The following is a 20,479-nucleotide window of genomic DNA, read 5'->3' on the forward strand; positions in this document are numbered from 1 at the left end:
AGATACACGGTGAACAGGTGTGCAGGGCACTGGCCCAGGTGGAACTGTCCAGCTAGATGTGTGGGGAGGGGTGGTGAGCAGAACTGTGTCAGGGTCAGGGCCCAACCAGAGGGAGAGTTAGGGTCTGGGGGCATTCAGAAAGGTGAAATAAAAGCTCAGTTTTGGGGAGTCAGGGAAGTCTTCCTGGTGGAGGATATGTTTGAACTGGGCACTGATGGATGAATACTAGGAGTTTACCAGTTACACAAGGGAGTGCAGGATGGGATCCAGGCCAAGTATGTGCACAAATCCACAGGCTGAGTGGCTTAGAGAGAGTGAACCAGAGACACACACACAGATACCTAGACAGGCCATGGCAGAGACAGAGACTGGACGGGGAGAGGCTCAGAGGGAGACACAGGACGGAGGGAGACGGGCACAAAGATTCAGAGGAACAGAGAAACAAAGAGGTAGAGAAACACAGGCAAAGAGACAGAGTTGTAGAGACAGGGGAAAAGAGATAGGGAGAGCAGAGAGACAGTTAAGGACTCAATAGAGAGCCAGAAGGCCCTCCGAACGACTCACGGAAAGATGAGAATACGCAGAACCGGAAGGGAACCTGCGTGGCGGCGGCCGCCGTCACTCACTCTGGTCCTGGAGCCCTCACCGGCTCCGGCCCTTTAAAGCTTCCCCCAAACCCAGCCCCCCGCGCCCCCGCTAAATCAGGCGTCCCCAGGCTCCGCCCGCTGGCTCTACGTCAGCGCCACGTCAGGAGCTGTCCGAGGGCCCGGTGCTGAACCAAGATGGCCGGCGGCGGAGGCCGGGCCCCGGCGTGAGCCGAGCGCGGGCGACAGCCCCGGCCATGCCCCAGCCCAGTGGCAGCTGAGCCCGACCTGACGGAGCCGGCCCGCCGGCGACCCCGGAGACATGTCTCTACTTTGCGTTGGAGGTAGGAGGCGAGGCTTCAGGGCGGGAACCGGTGTGGACCCGGACTGGTCTCAGCTGGGCTGGATGCGGCTGGGCTCCCGGGGCGAGGGGGTGAGCTGAGTACACGCGGCTGGACTTTGAAGGGGTAGCCCTTGTAGACGCCTCAGGGCGCCTGATCTGAGTAGACGAAACTGGACTCTCAGGGGCTCCTGGTGGTCGCTGCTGGGGGTCATGTGGCCATGGCAGAATGCGGAGGCCGGTGGGGACACGAGCAGGGATCTGAGACTCTATCTCGAAATGGTCTAGACTAGGGCATCTGTGTAGACCAGGGTATTACGGGGCCCGTGTGGAATGGGGCTGGGCTGGATTGTTCGAATGAATCCTGCGGGGTACTTGGAAGGAGTCTGCTGTGAGCTGGGCTGCGGGTCCTCACGGACGCCGGCTGGGCTCGGAATTCGAAAGGAGAGCAAGAGGCGTCTCCTCGGCCCCAGCGTGTAAGATTTGGGTAAGGGGGCTCGGCCATCATTGCACCTGCGGGCTCGAGGAATCCTCCAGTCCTGGCTGTGAAGAGAACTGGGAAGGGGCTGAGGAGACCCCTCCCCACGTCCTGAGAGGTCTGTGATGGGGGGGTCTGGGGGCGCTTTTCCGGTTAACTCTTCGGCTCCCCGAGTTGGGGGCTGGGGGAATCACCTGAGGGCCTCCCCCTCCCTGCCCCCTCCAGCATTCCGGAACGCGTATCCGGCCTTCTCCGCAGGGAGCCGACCCCTTGTAGGTGCAATGCCCCACCCCCCGCACCCCTTCTGGCCCGTCTTCACTTCACCCACTTCGCGCCTAAGGGAGGGAGGGAGACGTGGGGTGGAGCTATTTTGGGGCTAGAATGCCATCTGTACCGAGGCCCACGCCCAGGTCTACACTCTGCATTGGGGTGAGGGGGGGAGAGAGAAAGAGACGCGGGAGGCGCATGGCCGCCCCCCACCTCTGAGGCTGGGGTGGGGGAGAAGCCAACCCACCAGGACCTGGGTATCCCGGACACTCCTGCTGAGAACTCAGGCACTGGGAGTCCTTGGGCGTTAGTGGTGGTGGCGACCAGGGGCTCCAGGCTTTTAGAGCACTCAATCTTGGGTTTTAAGGACTGGGGTCCCTTCAAGAAGGCTGGGGTGCGGGAAGAGGTGTGTCAGCCAAGTCTAAGATGTCAGGCTTCGGGACACCTTAGGCAAGGGGAGTGTGCATGCGTGTGTGTGTGTGTGTGTGTGTGTGTGTGAGAGAGAGAGAGAGAGAGAGAGAGAGAGAAACCCTAGCCTCCGCCTGGACCCCGAAGGGCAAGCCCGGGATCCGGGAACCGCCCCCGCTGCCCTCCCCCCTCTCTCCCTTCCCCCTCCCCCTCCGCTGCTCCATTCACAAACCCAGCCCCGCCTGCCCGCTCCCTGCCTCGGAGCTTCCCGTGAGCAGATCGCGCGGGGCTGGGCCGGCGTGGACACGGGTGTTCTTAAAGGGACAGGGGCCTCCTGTCCCTGAACTCGTTCCTGACGGGCGGGGCTGGTGGTGGCAGAAGGGACTGTAAGATCAAACGTCTATTCATCCAGCCCCAAGCCTTTGGAAATAACGGGAGTGGGAGGTGGACGGGACCCCCCATGAAACCGCCACGGACTAAGCCTAAGGGGAGGGGGGAGCTGAAGGTCCAAGGCCCCCACTGGCCTCTCCCCTCCTTTAAGTTGCTTAGCACTTGTGGGGAGGTGAGGTGGGGTGGGGAGGAGGTGGGGGCTAGCACTGGAGGAAGGGCAAATGTGGGTGTTCCTGGCTGACTCTCCTACCTCACCTCACCCTGCCTCATATTTTCCGAGTTTGGTTCCTCTGGAAGATTTGCCTAGTTTGGGAGGAGGTGGGGGAGAATCTCACCCTTAACTCTGACGCAGACAGGAGGCTGGGATGCGGGGGTGGGGGGTGGGGTTTGTGTGAAGGAGGTGCAACAAGAAGGGTGAGGCTTCCTGACACGGAGACCTGTGGTAAGAATTGTGTTGAATGATTCTGTGGAACTTACAGGGAGGGAGTCACCAGCAGAGTGGAGGGGGGTCGCTGGGAGGGGCAAAGCTGGGGGAGAGGTGGAGGGTAAAGCCCTGAGGTGGCAGGGAAGTAGTACAAATGCTGTGGGAGGTTGAGGGGGAGACTGAGAGAAGTGGGGAGAGGGGAAATGCTGGGGGGATGAGAGGGGGAGGTCAGGAGGGGGAAGAACGGGAGGGAGAGGGGCAGGACAGCAGCAGAGCTGGGGTGGGAGGGCTTTCCGTGGGACTGACCTCATCCTTGGAGTTGAGGAATACCTGGCTGCCCATCCAGGAGCCCACCCACATGTGCCCATACCTGCACACATATGAGCTGTCGCCATCGTACCCAGACTTGCCCTGTGTGGACAGAAATGCTGAGAATCTACAAGGCTTCGTGAAGACCATGTGTCTATGAATGCACACACACGGACACATGTGCTGATTCACACACACGTATACAGGACACAGTCTGCCGCCACAGGCATGGTCCCTGCAATACAGGTGTGTGTGCCTGCCTGTGCAAACACACAGATGTAGCCACAGGTGTTTGATGTATGTTCACAATATCCATGTGTCATAAAGGTCTGCCCATACCCTAACATGCAGGCCTGTGCTCATACATATATTCTAGGGCCTCACATTTTGAAGAAACATGTGTACACATAAGCACATGCCAAGGCATGTGTGCATACACATGACAATACTCGCTTGCACACTCAAAGCAGTCCCTTTAAACAGGTGAATGATGAGACATATAGACACGTGCTTATGAGTATGTATATAGCTTCACACAAGTGTGTAAATGCATGCCAGTAAAACACACATGCCATAGAACTTCATCACTCATACACACATACACACACACGCACAAGTAACACACCACATGTTTCTGCCTAATACATCCCCCACAAGCCCACATGTACCTTGCTCACACATACCAGCATGTCCCACATGCAGGCACACCCCACTCCTCAGTGCATACATGCAGACCCTCACCTGCATTCAGATACTGCACATGTCCCTCCATACATATCACACACACATCCATGTACACACACCTGCCTATCCTGGTCACACAAGCAAATACACATGCAAGCACACATTGCAAGCTTATCTCACACCAGCACATCAGAGACCACCCTGTACAGGCCTTGCCTTTGCCCCCTCTCATTTCTTTATTTATGTGGCGTTCTATTGCTGCTGCCACCCCAGTCCATTTGCTAGCTCTTAGCAGAGTCCTAAGGCTGCGAATATGAAGCACCACCTGTTTCCTTCATACATTCATTCATATATCGACTCAGCAAGCATTAATTGAGCACCTACTATATGCCAGACACTGTTGCTGGCTCTGGGGACCCAGCTTTACTCCTGGCCTCATGCTGGTGGGGTCGGAGGGGGAGAGACAGGGAAAGGCTGAGGGCTCCTGGGAAGGGGGCATCCAGGGCTTTTCCTCTGGGAAGCCTGCCCTGATCTCCCCATCACCGTTTCCCTGAGTCTCAGAACATGGGGGGCAGCTAAGGAGAAGGGAGTTGGTGCTCTAGGTGGCAGGAAAACACGTGCAAAATCGTGGTGGTGGGGATTCAGTTCTAGACCTTCCTATGTGTCTCACAGCATTTTGCCAGGCCACTTAGTGTTTTAAAGTCTCCATAAATATTTGATGAATGAATTTTGCATACAAATCATCAAATGCATGTGAGGGTGAGTTTGCCTCACAACTAATAATGTCAACAAAAGCACCATTTATCCAGCCTTCTACAATGCTCATTGCCGTTTTTAATGGTCACAGCAACTCATTTTACAGATGAGGAAAACTGAGGCCCAGGGAGGTTAACAACTTGCCTGGTGCCACACAGTCAGAGGTGTAGCTGCCTGACTCCATAACCTACTGGGAGTGGGGGTTGAAGGTTGAGCCTCCTCTCAGCCCCTAGAACCTGGGAGGCACCCAAGTCCCTTCCATGGGGTGAAAACCTGTCCTGGAATTGCCTTCTTCCTTCATCCACTCATTAAGCAAACATGTCATCATCTCCCCGTTCATCATGGCTATTCCCCTGCCCCTCCCCCAGGAAACCTTCACAAATCCCTCTGCCCCTGGCTTCCCTGTTTCTGATACCACCCAGCCAGGAGGGGTGTGCCTCTGGGTCTTTGCCACCGCCATCCTCATAGGATGCCTTTCAGGGTTGGCTCTAATTCATCTTTAGGTCTGCAGGTTAGCTGCTTCAATAACCTGGACCTCACTTTCCTCTCACATACAAGGTGCCAACCAGGGCATCCTGAGTTCAGCAGGCCGGGCTTTGAATCCCTAAATCCATCCCTTCCTGGCGAGCCCCATACCCTCTCCATTCCTCAACATGCTCCTCTGTAGAATGGGCACACTCATAGCAACCACTGCCTACATTTGCTGGAACTCTCCATTGAGATGAGGCATGCAGAGCCGTTGACACGATGCTTATTCTGTGAAAAGGTTCAGTAAGTGTGAGCCAAGATAGGAAAAATCAATGATAGTGTTTTTATTAATGGGGCCTAAAAGCTTTCTTGAAGGAGGTCCATGTGTTTAGGACATTTCCTGAGAGCTCACTGCATTCTCAGGCCTGTGTACTCCTGAGGGCTCAGGAATACACAAGTGGCAAAAGAGGTGCCAAGTTCATTGGAGGTACGGCTCACACATACCAGAATGTCCCACATACAGTCCTACATCCCACTTCCCAGCATGTTAGGGAAGGGAGGCCAGTTCAGCACCGTAGACAGCTCAGGGAACATCTGGTTCAGCGCTGGGACAGCAAGTGGGAGGAGGGGCGTGGCGAGTTCTGCACCGTGGACAGCGCCTGCACGGTGGGCCGGGTCTCAGGGCGGGGGCTACTGGAGGAGGAAATGACGTCATCCCTTCATTGAACACTATTTAATGAGCACCTGCTCTATTCCAGGCCTAGTTCTAAGTGGCAGCTGGTAAACAACAGAAATTTTGGTCAAGATTCTTGGTGTGTTTTACACCGGAGGCTCTGGCTTATCTCTGTCTTTGGAGGGTGGAGTCCTCGCTCCCAGATGCGAAGCCGTAGGGGCCAGTGTCCAGATCACAAAATGCACGCCACCATCGACATCACATATGAAACTACCAAATATCCCAGCATATCCCAGAATATTGGGGGGCGGGGGTAGCCCGGAGAATTCAGAAATAGAATCTGGGATATTTGGTAATTTCCGTATGTGATGTCGATGGTGGGCGTGCACTTTGTGATCAGGACACCGGCCCCTACGGCTTCGCATCTGGGAGAGAGGACTCCACCCTCCATGGATGTCGGAGGGGCCAACAATGGGCACCACCCCCACCGGCCACTCCCAGCGGTCGCATTGCCCACGCCCTCTGCGCCCATGTTATAAATAGCCTCGTGCATGTGACCAGGAGCTCGCGAGGGGTGGGGCGGAGAGATGGCACTTCCGTCCCGGTGACCCCATACCCCAGGGCGGGCGGGGGAAGGTGTCGCAGCGGAGATATGATGACGATGGTGGTGAAGGCAAAAATGACTCGGGACCGTTCACTGAGAGGGAAGAGGGAGGCAGAGGGGGGAGACAGAGAGACTTGTTTCTTTTTCTGAGTCCCATCGGCCCCTTCCTGAGCCCCCTCCTTCTTCCAAGCCCTCTTCCCCCCTGAGCGGCTTGCCTTATAGCACCCGCCCCTCCGTGCCCCTCCCCCTTCTGGAGTCCCCACCCCCACCACGAGCTTCCCCCCAGTTCCCGAAGCCCCCCTCACTGAGTCCCCTCTCCTCCTCCCCCTACCCCCTGAGCCCTCCTCCCCACTCTGAGCCTCCTTCCCTGACCCCCCCATTACTCTCTGAGCCCTCTGTCCTATGCTGAGTTCCCTCCCCCCTTCCTTCCTCTGAGTCCTCATGAGGAGCGAGTATTGATGTCTTCATCCTGGACCCCCTGAAGGGCCTGGCCGTTTCTGTCAGAGCTAGACCCCTCCAGCAATCTCCACTGCCAGTGGACCCCAACTGAGCCCATTACCCTCTGGCCCTCCCAGGCTTAGGGAGTAGAAAAGTGGGTAGAGGAAGGGGGTGGAGACCAGAGAGATTCAGACAGAGGGAAACAGGGAAGAAGGAGGCAGAAAGACAATGACAGGGGCGGAGAGAAACAGAATGGAAGGAGGGAGACAGGGAGAGACACCCCCTCCACACTCCCACCAGGAGATGATGGGGGACAGACTTCAGACAACGGGCCTCCACTCTGAGCCCTGTCCCTGGTCTATAAAAAGGGGAGACAGTGGGAGCTGCAGGGTGGGGCCCAGGCCAGGTCAGGCTGCACCCCAGTCAGCCCCTCTGTCCCCCAGGGCCTGGCACCTCTCCCCATCGGGTTCCTCCCTCCAGCTTTTCTCTCCCAACTCTGCCTCTCCTCTCCCCTGCCTGCCCTCCCTAGTGGGAATCTATGTGTCTCTCTGTCTCTGTCTCTGATTCTCATGACTTGTTATTTGCACCCCCTCCTTTCCCTTTCTCTCCCGGTGTTGGTCCCTCCGTGTGTGCACCTTTCTCAGCCATCTGGTTCTCTCCCACCATTCTTCCTCCCTGACCTGCCCCTGCACCCCCTCCTTTCCCAGAATCATCAGGTTTGCAAAGCTGGAGCTCCCCCAAGGAGGGAGGCCTGGAGCTCCCGGTGCCCCTAATCCTAAGTGCCCCTGAGCTTCTCTCAGCCCCAGGGGTGAGGGTGATGGCAGGTGAGCTCCTTGCAGGCTGGGTGGGGCTAAGGGGAGAAGAGGGGACCAGTGAGATGGGGGCTGAGCATGCATCCAAGGGAAGGGCCTTTGCAAGAGCAGTCATGTACCTCCAGTGGAAAAGTGAAGAAGACACAACACCGGGACTGATTGTGGGGGAAAGAGGCAGAGACAAGGACAGAAAATACCGGGGGAGATGGACAGGCAAGTGCGCGCACGCACACACAGCCATATCTAGAAAAAAGGAGAAACTGACATGGAGTGAGAGAGAGATGGAAGCCCATAGAGGGGGGTTCACTTGCCCAAGGTCACACAGTGTGGAAAACTGAACCTGACTCCATGCTGAACTGATGCTCACCTCTCCCAAGGCCCAGCCCAGGGCTCCATCTCAAACCCAAACCCAGGTGGGGGGTGTGCGTGATGCTCAACCATTTGCATTTAAAGTCCAGATCTTTGGGGGGCATAGGACGGCACTCATTCCCTCTCTCATTCTGCAACTCTGAGGAGCTCACTCAGTTCTTCTGGACATCAATTCCAGCCCCCCCGCCTCAACCCCCCTTTTGTCCCCCTTCCCCCCAACATCAACAAAGATTATTTACTGACAAGTGTTTAGAACCACTGCGCTTCCCCCACCCTTCCTGGAATTCTCTCTTCACTGGCTCCATTCAGCTGCTTTTGCAAGACAGAAATTCAGGTGAGAGGAACAGAGATATGAACCCAAGATGGGAGGCCGTGGCATTCACCCAGAAAAAGGCCTATCTTGACTCTCAAAAGAGAAGAAAGAATAGAACCACAATTCATTCTGTTACTAGGAATTTATCCTTCAACTTACTTCACACACTCTTCAAGACATACTGAAAAACACAAAGGTTCTGCAGAGTGTGTAGAATGCTACCATTTGTATAGGAAATAAAAGAATGCACGTGTGCTCATGAGTGCTGACGCCAGACTATCTGTGTCTAGTACCTGGTAATGTTGATGGCACGTGGGAAGGAAAGTGAGGGCTGGGATAGAAAGAGCCTTATTCTCACTGTATAATTTTGGATTTGGTAAAATGTGCATGCATTGCCTACTCAAACAAAAATATTCATTTGAAAAGGAAAAGGGAGAAATGTGGAGAGGAAGAGAGAGGGCTCACTTTGGAAACAGGTTTTAGATGGAGATGGAGAGTGAATGGTGGAGCAGCTGCAGGGTGCAAGAGACGTTGAAAGTGAAAGTTTAATCTCTTGTGAGAAAAGCCAGTGAAGAGTGAAATTGCTTTGAATCACTTGGGGCTGTGGGTTATGTGAAATCCGAAGAGACTGGACTATGTGGAACCCTGATGTATATTTGGGTTGCACCTTTGACAGGCAGGTGAGCCTGGACAAGATTTAACAACCTTCTGGCTAGGACTGGAATATCTTTATCTGGCATGTTCTATTCTACTTCCCCTAATCCCCTTTGAATATTTTTTTTTTAAAAAGATTTTATTGGGGAAGGGGAACAGGACTTTATTGGGGGAACAGTGTGTACTTCCAGGACTTTTTTCCAAGTCAAGTTGTTGTCCTTTCAGTCTTAGTTGTGGAGGGCGCAGCTCAGCTCCAGGTCCAGTTGCCGTTGCTAGTTGCAGGGGGCGCAGCCCACTATCCCTTGCGGGAGTTAAACCGGCAACCTTGTGGTTGAGAGGACGTGCTCCAACCAACTGAGCCATCCGGGAGCTCAGCAGCTCAGCTCAAGGTGCCGTGTTCAATCTTAGTTGCAGGGGGTGCTGCCCACCATCCCTTGCAGGACTCGAGGAATTGAACTGGCAACCTTGTGGTTGAGAGCCCACTGGCCCATGTAGGAATCGAACCGGCAGCCTTCAGAGTTAGGAGCATGGAGCTCTAACGCCTCAGCCACTGGGCTGGCCCCTCCCCTTTGAATATTGAATACCAAACCTTGGGAGCATTTGGTAGGACAGACCGAGCTAGACAACTGGGGGAGAAATTTCACTGGCTTGACAGGGGGATGGGGTCCGTGGAGATTGTCTCTCCTCTCCTTTCCAACTGTCCTCCTCCCTCTGCAGCAATCCTGGAAGGCTTCCTGTGGGAAGCCTCTCCTGCCACCTACCCAGATCCTTCTTTTAAATCTTGTTTAATTGAGGGTAAAGGCATAGCTGGAGGGAAGAAGCTTCAGGAGCGTTTGATAGGGAGGGAGGAGGGGCAGGGACTGCTCCCAGGGTCCCCTAGGTCTACCTCTGCTCATCTGTCTGATGGCTTCTCTCTCTCTCTCTCTCTCTCTCTCTCTCTCTCTCTCTCTCTCTCTCATCCCTGCCTCCCTCCTCTCCTATTTCCCCTCCTCTGTTTGTCTCTGATTTCAACTTTATCTTTTTTTTTTTCCTGTTTGGTCACTTCATCTGTCTGTTTGCTCCCTCTCCCTGCCTCTGCCTTCTCTCTGTCTGTTTCTTTCTTCTCTCTCTCCTCTCTGTCTCTCTTGTTGTGTCTATTTTGCTGTGTCTCTCTGTGCCTCTGTCTCTCTCTTGCCTGCTTCTCTCCCCATCTCCCTTCCCTATCTCTGTCTCTCTCCACAGTCAAAAAAGCCAAGTTTGACGGTGCCCAAGGTAAGTGGCCTCTCTACCTGTCCTGTCCTGTGTTGTCTGTCTGTCTGTCTCTTGGAGAGACAAGGGAGGGAGTCTGAGCTAGTGGCAGGGGACTTGAGCTCCTTGTCTGCTGAGCATCACGGAGAGTGGCCTGGGGCCACCAGGGTCCCAGCAGTCTCCCCAGCCATCCCCTGAAGACCTCGGTGGGGGGTGAGCCTCACCCTGCACCAATGGCCCTTCCCAGGATCTTAAGAGTTAGGGTGGGGACTCTTAGCTCAGGCTCCAGGTGGGGAAAGGGAGGCTCAGAGCCATAAGGGAGTTTCCTCCAGTCACTTTTGTTCTTGTCTTGGGCCTCCCAGCTAAAAACCAAGGCTGTTGGACATAGTTATTTTTAAGCAGCAGGATTAGTCATCCCAAAATTCCACTCGGGGTTGGGGGAATGCTGTGGGCTGGCCTGAAGGTGGTGGGGACGTTTGGTGGCTGGCCTGGGGGTGGCGGGGCCCGCAGAAGCAGTGCAGTATGTTGGACCTGGGGTGGCCCCAAGCACACACAGCCCCAGGGGGGATTATAGCAGGTTGTCTAGGGCTCGGAAAGGGGCATGGGGAGTCCCTGAGCCCCTGTGCTGACCCCTGCTCTCACCTCCGCAGAGAAATTCAACACCTACGTGACCCTGAAGGTGCAGAATGTCAAGAGCACAACCATCGCTGTGCGGGGTAGCCAGCCCAGCTGGGAGCAGGATTTCATGTTGTGAGTCTGACTGCCCTGCACAGCCTCACTCCCTGGTACCTCGATGGTCCCACTGGGAAGAGCGGACACCTGGGTGTCGTATGGGACTCCTCTCCCTCCCCACCAGGCCCCATGTCTACCTATCAGCTTTGCCTCCAAAGTACTTCCCAAATCCAGTCACTTCCTTTTATCTCTGGGGCCACCAGCCAAGTCCCTGCTACCTCCAGCCTCCACCCTGGCCTCCTGCTGCAATCCGCCTCCTGCAATCTGTTCTCCTCCAGGCAGCCAGAAGGATATTTTTAAAACTGCAAATCACATACTGTCACTCTCCAAACTTGCTCCTGGCATCAACCTCAGACAAAACCCACACTCCACCCCATAGCCCCCAAGGAGGCCGAGCCCCTGAGACCTCCCGCCAGTATCTCCGTCCATCTCTCCTGCCTCACCTGTCCCAGCCACAGCCTCCTCTGCACGGTTCCTCCAACATGGCCAGCTTGTTCCCACCCCAGGACCTTTGCACTTGCTCTTTCCCCTTCCGTGATCCTCCCAGCTGCCTCCTTCTTATCCTTCCTTTGTCACCTTTTTAGGAAAGCCTTCCCTGACCACCATCCCCAAGCTGAAATTGAAGAACAATTTCAATCCTTATCACCAATTGTTATTTTAGTCTTTTGTGTGAACTTTGGACACATTTCTCGCCCCCGCCCTGGACTGTGAGCTCCAGGAGGGTAGAAACCGGTTGGTCTCTGCCCCTACTCTGACCCCCATGCCAAGTGCAAGGCCTGGCACACAGTATGTGCTCAATAAATATTTGCCTGAATGAATTCATGTCCTGGACTCTCCTCTCAACCTGGAGCCACCCAGGGCCTCATATTACATCCCAACTACTCTGATGGTGGGGACATGTGCCATACTCTCTTCTAAGGCTTTGATTAAATCGATTTTGCCTACAACCCCAGAAGGGAAGATGATATTGTAGTCCTCATTTTATAGATGAGGAAATAGAGGACCAGAGGGGCAAAGCCACCTGCTCATTGTCACACCGCCTCTACCTGGCAGAGCTGGGACTTGGACCCAGCAGACCTCAATCCCCGAGCAGAGCCTGGCTCAGACTGTCAGTGGTGGAGGCCACGTGAGAACACAGTTAGGATCCAGGAGCAGAGGAGCATCCGGGATGGAGGGAGGATCTGGCCCTACAATTCTAGGGAAGATGTAAAGGGGGAGAGACAGGTAGTCCTCAACTCCCCAAAGGCCAATTGCTGAATGACCAGATCACAGTCAACAGATATATTTGAGGGAAACATTCCTGAAGATAAATCTTCAGCAAATTGGTAAGTTCAATGAATTGGACATTCACCAAGGGTTTCCCCCAAATCTCCTGGCATCCCAGCGTAGGTCCTGCAGAGAAAGTGCTCAGGGGTAGGGTCATTCATATACTCAGGGCTGTCCCCATGTGACTGGATAGAGATGACACTGGGAAGGATGAAGGCAACCAGAATGCCCTTATCCTGGAGGAATCGGGAGCCATGGAGGGTGTTTGGGCATCTTCCTCGCTTAGCTCCATTCTTAGGGTCTGAGGGCTCGAGGAGGAGCCAGGCAAGTTGAGGGTACAGGAGGTGTGTGAGAACTGTCCCACCCTTCTGTGCCAGCTTGGAACCCTGATTCTGCTGGGAAACTCTGAGCACGTAGCTTGGCCCTCTGGTCTCAGTTTCCCCTCTGTAAACAAGAGCCACTGTGTTACCTTTCTGGCTAGGACTCACCCAGGCCTGGGTTTGAATGCTTCCTGGCTCTGTGTCCTAAGGTGAGTGAACTGACTTTTCTGAGTCTCCATTCCCTCACTCCTGCCCCTTTTCCCCCCTCCCCTCTCTCCACAGTGAGATTAACCGCCTGGATTTGGGGCTGACAGTGGAGGTGTGGAACAAGGGCCTTATCTGGGACACGATGGTGGGCACCGTGTGGATCCCCCTGCGGACCATCCGCCAGTCCAATGAAGTGAGTGTTGGGGAGGAGTGCCTGGGAGGGGCCCAAAGGCCAGGGGCCTAAACAAAATGGACAATTAACCTCCATCCCCTGACAATGTTCGTGGAGACATCTGGGGCTGTAGGGGCGGCTCCAAAGGCACCAGGGTCTACACTTTTTCCATCTTGTGGTTCTGTATTTCTTTCCACTCCCTTCCACCTTGTGGCCCAGGATGGCTGCTGGAGGATCACCATTACATTTGCATTCCCTTCAGGGGAGGGAAACGTGGCAAAGGAGGGGGTTGCCCTCCTAGGTAAGGGCCAAACCCAGAAGTTGCTTACAGCACTCCACTCACATCCCGTCGGCCCGAACTTAGTCATGTGATTCCGCCTAGCTGCAAAGGACTCTGGGAAATCTAGTCTTACGTGGCACAACCCTGGACCCCGCTGAAAATGTATTCCTATGGAAAAGAGGGGAAGGGATACTGTGGGCAATTAGCACTTTATGCAGCATGAAGGCTACACCAGCCCTGAAGGTGCCAGGCAAGAGCCTTGGCCTCCTGGCCTTAGGTTTTTCCTCCTCTACCCCATCCACCCATGCTGAGCCCAGCAGCATCTTATTATCCCCAGGACCCTTTCCTGCCCTCCCTCCTCATCTCCCTTGGGGGGCCTTCTTGATGGCACCTGCCCACATTACCAGCCTCATCTTCCTCCACACCCCACCCTTCACCCCTGATAGGCCCCAAAGAAGGCCTCTGAACCTTCACATATGCTGTTCCCTGGGTTTCAAGTAGCCCTTCCATCATCCTCTAAGCTCAGCTCCCATGCCCTCTCCTCCAGGAAGCTCTCCCTCATTTCCCTCTGGATCCCTCAGCCCCCCTCCCTCCCTCTGGCCTCACCCTCAGGCCAGATCTCAGGGGGGGGGGGGGGGGGGGGGGGGGGCGGGGGTGTCTGTGTCAGGCTCTGTCTCCTGTGACTATGGGCTTTTCAGGGGCCTCTTGAGCATCCTGAAATTGCCCAGCAAGGGGTAGGCATAGAGGAGGCACAAGGAGGAGTTTACATGTCAATGAATGAATGGAGAGGAAGGAAATGGGTGCAATAGTCCAGACAAGTGAGTCCTAAAAGAAGCCTTGAGGATGACCCCAAAGGTCATTCTCCTATGAAGATGGAGGAGTCCGTGACTCCCCCGAAGTGTGAGGAACACCTGGTCACTTGGGGCAGCAGCGACCTATGCAGGGGACCCTGGGTGACTACCTTCACCCCTGCCAGCCTCTCCCTGCAGCTGCAGAAAGCAAATTCCACAGAACATCATTCTTATTTGAGCGATTAAGAAAGTGAGGTTCAGAGTGGACCCCACCTGCTGAAGGGCTCATGTCCCTGAGCCCAGGGGTATTGGTTCATTCACTTGGCCGGGTGGGGGTGGGTGGGGAGGATGGGTGGGGTAGGGGGAGAGTAGTTGTTTCCTTTGGGGATGGTGGGAGCATCGGGGCTTTTATATGAAGCTAGGGCTGCATAACTCCCATCAGGGATGAGAAGCGGTGTGTAATGCTAGGACTTCCCCTGATGACCCGGTAGGGCCCTCTCTTGGGGTCCTTGCCCCTGGGTTCCCTGGACCCACTATGTTGGCCTGGACTGTGATCTTCCCTCTGAGTCTCAGTTGTCTTATCTGTAAAGTGGGGATGTGGCCCTTGCTCTTGGGGTAGGGGTGACATGGGGTAAGGGCGCTATCTCATGAGAGGGGGCCTACCGGCTGGTGTGGAGCAGATACCTGATCCCTCCCTCATCACCTGGGACCCTGACCTTTGTCAACCCCCAGGAGGGCCCGGGAGAGTGGCTGACCCTGGACTCCCAGGTTATCATGGCGGACAGTGAAATCTGTGGCACTAAGGACCCCACCTTCCACCGCATCCTTCTCGACACCCGCTTTGAGCTGCCCTTAGGTGAGTTGAGGGGGGTGCGAGGGCCCAGGAGAACGGCCAGACCCACGTGGGTCCAGACAATCCTCATCCTGAGGACAAGGTTTTCCCTCAGAGGAGGAAAGAGTTTGCTGGGTGTCAGCGCGTCAGCTGAGATGTGCACCTGTTGTGTACAGAGCACATTCCAGCTCCTACAGGTCACCAGTGGGCAGCAAATGCTCCTTGACCCATGGGTCTCAGGTCTGAGCTGTCCTGGCTGGTCCTCGGTGAGGTCTTCAGCTCCAGGGCTGAGCTGAGAATAGGAGACAGACAGACAGAGGCAGAGACACAGAGAGAGGGAGAAACAGAGACACAGAGAGACATGTAGTGATAAACAAAGGCAGAGGCGCAGAGGCCTCTCCACCTTTCCTGGAAGCAGCTCCGTTCTCCCCCAGCATCCTGCTAAGAACCCGTGGCTCCCCCACCCTGTAATGCTAGGGTTCATCTCCTCTCCCATCCTCCATTCATTCTCAAGGCGTAGCTGGGGCTACGGGGAGGGATCGGGCGCCACCCCGTCCTCCCTTCCTCTCCCCCCAACCACTGGAAAGGAGCCCTGCAGGCCTGCAGGATACATTGGATGGAAGCCAAGGGGCAGGCAGGGGCTTCCAGGCTCACCGCCAAGGTTCCCCTTCCAGACATTCCCGAAGAGGAGGCCCGCTACTGGGCCAAGAAGCTGGAGCAGCTGAACGCCATGCGGGACCAGGATGAGGTGTGTATTGGGGCTCTTCTTCCTGGGTCTGTCTCTTTGTCTCCCCATGTCCTCCACTCTGTTTCTTTCTCCACTTGTCTTGTCCTATGTCTGTGTCTCTACCTCTTCATAACTCTGCTTAATTAGCAACCCATGTGGTCCAGTGTCTAAGCAGTAATGTCAGCCAGGAACATACGGTCTACTAACAACGTAACGATTTTAATAAACTGCAGTTCTACATTTGCCAAATACCCTCAAGGAGATACAGGGGTCCTGAAGTAGTTCTCACACCCCTTCTCTACCCTCACACCCCTCACTTCCTCCAGTCCCACTTTTGGACTTTCTTAAAAGTTCTCCTCCCCCTCTGCCTTAGCCCCTGTACCTCTGTTCTTCCAGGCCACCCCCTTCTTCTTCTTAGCTCTATCCCCACAGTGCAAAGACCCAGTGTGGCCCAGAAGACAATCTTTAGAAGGTGAGGGCGGGGAAGCAATAGTGGGCAAGATGCAAACACTCTTTAGTGAAAGGCGGAGGGCAAGAGGGCACCAGTCACGTGTCAGTGATTATCATCCCCAACCTCCTCTCTCATCTTCTTTATTCTGCTCCCTGCCTCAGTTCTCTCTGTCTCCGTCTCGCTTTCTTTCCCTCATCTGCGTCTCGTTTTCTTTTTTCTATATCTGTTTCTTACTGTCTGTCTGTGTGTATCGCTCTCCCTCCTCTCTCTCTGTGAACCTCTGTATCCTTCTTCTCCAGCGGGAGAGGATTTGGGGGACAAAGGGGAGTCAGGATGGAACACAACAGGGGACTATCCTGGTCCCTTGGCTTCTGGCCCTGCTCTGAGAGGAACCCTCTCTCCTCTCCCCTCAGTATTCATTCCAAGATGAACAAGACAAGCCTCTCCCTGTCCCCAGCAACCAGTGTTGTAAGTACCTCTCTAGTCCTCTCTACCCCTCCCCCATCCATGGCTGTCGTGTGTAACAGGTCAACTCCCCTCCAGAGATACGGGGCCTGAGGGTGGAAAGTCTCCGCTCACAGTGCGGTGGAAAGAAAAGAACTGGGACTTGGGTTTGAGTCCTGTTCGCTTTGTGGCCACATGCATGCCAGTGCCCCCCCTCCTCATTAGAGTCACGCTCTTTGAAATGGGGCGTCTGACAGCCTTTCACTCTGAGGGGACCCAGGACACCTAGAGGCTTAAGAAAACGTTTTGTAGACTCTGATTCAATTCATCAAATTCTGGATGGGGACTTATAACTCATTCAACAAACTCTTCATGGGTCCAACAGAGACCCCCAAGCAGCCCAGTCAGAGGGTGCAGACAGACACAGACAGGCAGTCCTGCCAATACACGAAAAATAAGCACATGGACGAAGGCTATTTCATTCGCCCATTGACTTCGATGAAGAAACTGAGGCCCAGGAGGAGAAGCCACTGGCCCGAGGTCACACCCCTGGCAGGCAGAGGCAGGATTTGAATCCAGGTCTGAGGGAACCTTTCCACTGCACTGCATCTCGTAAAGCTGGTGCTGATCACGTGCCTCTGCCTACTCATGTGCCCCTCCCTCAAGGCTGGAGTTTTCAAGATTGTTGGTACTTCTTGGGGTAGGGGTGACTCTCAGATGCACGCAGATCATATCTCCACGGGCCAAGGAGGTGTCTCTCTCCTAAAAGTTCCCGGAGTCCTCTGGAGCGGGGAGGAAGTGACAAATCAGAGAGTACCAGGGCAGAAGCCACACTCAGAACAGTTTGCCCCTACCCCGCCCTTCAACCTCTTTCTCCTGTTCCATCTGCTTCCTTATCCCCCTTTCTCCTCTCTCACAGTCTCTCCTGTATCCATTGTCCCCCACCCCCATATGCCCAGGATGGTGAGGATGGAGCCTAGTGGGGGGAAAGGCTGGGGGACTGAAGTTGGAGACCCTGTTCTGCCCTAATTTGGGGTGCGATACAGAAAAAGTCCCTTGACTTCCCTGTCTGGGGGGAGTCATCACTGCCCAGAAGGAATTACAAACCCCTTCCCCTCTCCCCATCCCGTGAATGGGGTCCTTGAAGATTGTGGTGGGGGCAGGGCCAGGGCCAGGCAAGGTAGAGGCAGGAGCAGACGACGAAGAGTATCTGAACAGGTGGGCTGAAGTGAAGGGGTTCCATTTGGGAATGGAGACCCACCACCCAGCATTTACCTCCCAAGTCCTCTGGGGAATGTTTTATTACCCCCATTTCATGGAGGAGGCAGCCAAGAGGAGTCAGGAGTATAATGGGGAGAGATGTGGTTCTCTCCCTGGCCCTGGTCATCAGAGGCTGTGTGACTTTAAGCTGCTCACCCTACCTCTCTGAGCCCTGTTTCTTCATCTGTACAATGAGCAGAATAATAAAAACCCACCCAACAGGGGTGTTTTCAAATTTAAGATTTCCAGTTCCATATTTCTTTCCTTTTTCACAAGACAGGGGAGGGAAGGAGTGCGGAGTGCTGACCCCAGATTTCAGAGCTGGAAAAGCCTGGTCCTAAACAGCTCGTTTGTTACTTCCTGGCTGAGCCTGTGACCTCCTCAAATAACGGGGATATCCCACCTTCCTCACAGGTGGTGAGGGAAGGCGTGACAAATGTCAGTGGTTAAAGTGATACTTGGGGAAGATACTCAGGGTAGGAGGGGATCGGGGTCCTGGGTGCGAGGAGGAGATGGGAAGAATGAGGAGGATGGGGAAACCCCCCTCCTTTAGCCTCCCCACCTGCTCCCTTTTATTATCTCTGCCCCTTCTCTTTGTAGGCAACTGGAATTATTTTGGCTGGGGTGAGCAGCAGAGTAAGTACTCAGCTTGATGTCCTGGGAGACCACGGGGAGGTGGGTGCCTTGGCAACTCTGAGGACCCGCCCCCTCACACAGGGAAGTGAGGAGCCTGTGGCTGGCGCATGGAGGCCAGAGGAGTGACAAGACCCCTTTCATGCCCCCCGCCCCCTGACCTTTAACATCTGTCTTGGGGGTCCTGCTCTGTCTGGTGGGGAGTGGGCGCTGCCATTGGGGTGGGAAGATGCATTTAGACGGGAGACCTGCCTGTCTCCAGCTGGGCACTGTGACCCCCTGTTCCCCCCACTCCCCATGTATAACCTCATCTGCTCTCCTGTGACTCTTCCCTCTTTTTGTCTCCCCATCTCCCTCCTCCACTTGGAAGTGGGCCTCAGTGTCACCGAGAGGGTGGTCAGTGGGGAAGGAAGAGGGTCCCTGAAAGAGCAGCTGGGCAGGGACCCCCAGGCAGATATCATTCCAGAGACCTCAGCTCCCAGGCCCCTCACACGTCTTCCTCCAGTTTGCCCCTCGGGGAAGGAAACAAGCCATCCCCCCAATTTGGATGCCCATTTTTCTCCCTAAGGAAGCACTCCCTTACACCTATGTCCTGCCTCTTCCAGAGAAATCCAGTCCTTCAGTCTGAGGATGAATCTTCTCTCTCCTCCACCACTTGCTGGACAAGCTCCATTCCCCCCTCCTTCCAGGACCAGGGAAATTATTCACACCTTCTTTTGATCCAAAACAATTTCTTAAAAACCAGGCAGTCAGAAATCAGGCTGAGAAGAAGATTTGGTTAACAACCCACCACAAACAATACCACCACAAACAAAGATGCTTTTGGTTAAAACCAATTTGGCTAAAGCTGATAATTGAGTGAAGAGTAAAGAGCATTGGGCCAAAAGCAGACCCTCTTGTTGAAACATAACTGTCTGAAAACACGGAAGCAACAATTTGGTTAAAAACTATTTGGTAAAAAACAGAGTCTGGGCAAAAACAAAAAGAATCCAGTGGAAAGCAATTTACCCTCAAAAAACAGATAAATTGTCAAAAAAAAATAATTAGGTGAACACACACACAACCTCATGTGACTTGGTTGGAAACATCTCGGCTTGGTCAAGGACAGTTTGGTAGAAAGAAGGCCAATGTGGCCAAAGACCTAGATAATTGGGTAGAAAACGAGTTAGTCAGGGGGGAAATTTGGTGACATTGACAATTTGTCCAGAACCGTGAGGGGGGTCGTCCAGGTTTCAGACCCCTCACTTCAGGTCTGTACATGATCAGTTTCATCCTGACGCCCACAAATCGAAGGCGTGGAAATTTGCATCTGCCTCTGTCTATATCAGTGCCGGCAGCATGTGGCTCGTCAGAGGGTCGCCATGTACGACAGGGACAGGATAAAAAGCTTGCAGGTCACAGTGGCCCAAGTCAAATGAGAAACCGGAAAGCCAGAGTTACCGTGGTAGGGCCAGCTTTGCTAGCTGAAAATGAATTTCAAGTTTTTCTAAAGGCAAAATCACTTAGGGGATGACTCAAATAGCATTCGACGTGAAGCAGGACATTCATTTGTTAACAGTTTACTGCATTAAAAAGTTGGACCTGTTTGTTGACTATATAGAAACAGACACAATTAGCCAGAAAAGAATTAGAAGGTTAAAATACTAAAGCAAGAAAAATAGACAAACATCTGGGAAATTAACAAAAAGACTTAAAGGCATGAAACGGTACAAGCCACTCCCTTGATGTTTAAAATCACTGGTAAATTGATGCCATGGGTTACCCAGTCAGGGGTTTGCAACTTTTTTTTTTTTTTGGTAGCTTATTTGTTTTCAACCCAAGTGTTGCTTTCTAAAGAAATAGTTTTCCGTCTCAACACAATCTAACATCCCTCAACGCTGTTTTCTTTTTACTAAGGAAAACAAGCTAAAGTAAAAGATCCTTTAATTCTTATTAAACACTTGAAGTTGGAACCCCACCCCATCCCACCCTGTCCCATTTTAGTGATAGATCTGGTTGTGTGGTGGTCTTGCAAACCTAAGGGTCTAATCCTTTTTGAGGGAGATGGCACCTTGTCAGAGCCCCTTCTTTTTTCTGTGCATATGAGTTCAGATCTGGGATCTCTATTCTCAGATATCAAGAAATCTCCCTCCAAACTTCTGTGAGTGTTTGCATGACTCCTGTTAT

The 20,479-nt window shown here is 53.9% G+C and overlaps 1 protein-coding gene across 4 annotated transcripts in view; it reads left to right on the plus strand.

The window, feature by feature from the left end:
- Positions 1–760: 760 nt before the first annotated feature.
- Positions 761–20,479, plus strand: part of UNC13A (unc-13 homolog A) — a 59,138-nt gene continuing 39,419 nt past the window's right edge. For all 4 annotated transcript variants that reach the window (XM_074337925.1, XM_074337926.1, XM_074337928.1 and 1 more), the window contains exons 1-8: positions 761–928; positions 10,193–10,222; positions 10,849–10,948; positions 12,799–12,916; positions 14,699–14,822; positions 15,473–15,546; positions 16,390–16,444; positions 18,281–18,316. In XM_074337925.1, the coding sequence (XP_074194026.1) occupies positions 907–928; positions 10,193–10,222; positions 10,849–10,948; positions 12,799–12,916; positions 14,699–14,822; positions 15,473–15,546; positions 16,390–16,444; positions 18,281–18,316 (559 nt within the window). In that variant the 5' untranslated portion in view covers positions 761–906. The remainder of the gene's footprint in view (positions 929–10,192; positions 10,223–10,848; positions 10,949–12,798; positions 12,917–14,698; positions 14,823–15,472; positions 15,547–16,389; positions 16,445–18,280; positions 18,317–20,479) is intronic.

Source organism: Rhinolophus sinicus, linkage group LG07 (genome assembly GCF_036562045.2).
Source record: "Rhinolophus sinicus isolate RSC01 linkage group LG07, ASM3656204v1, whole genome shotgun sequence".
Taxonomy (NCBI): Eukaryota; Metazoa; Chordata; class Mammalia; order Chiroptera; family Rhinolophidae; genus Rhinolophus; species Rhinolophus sinicus.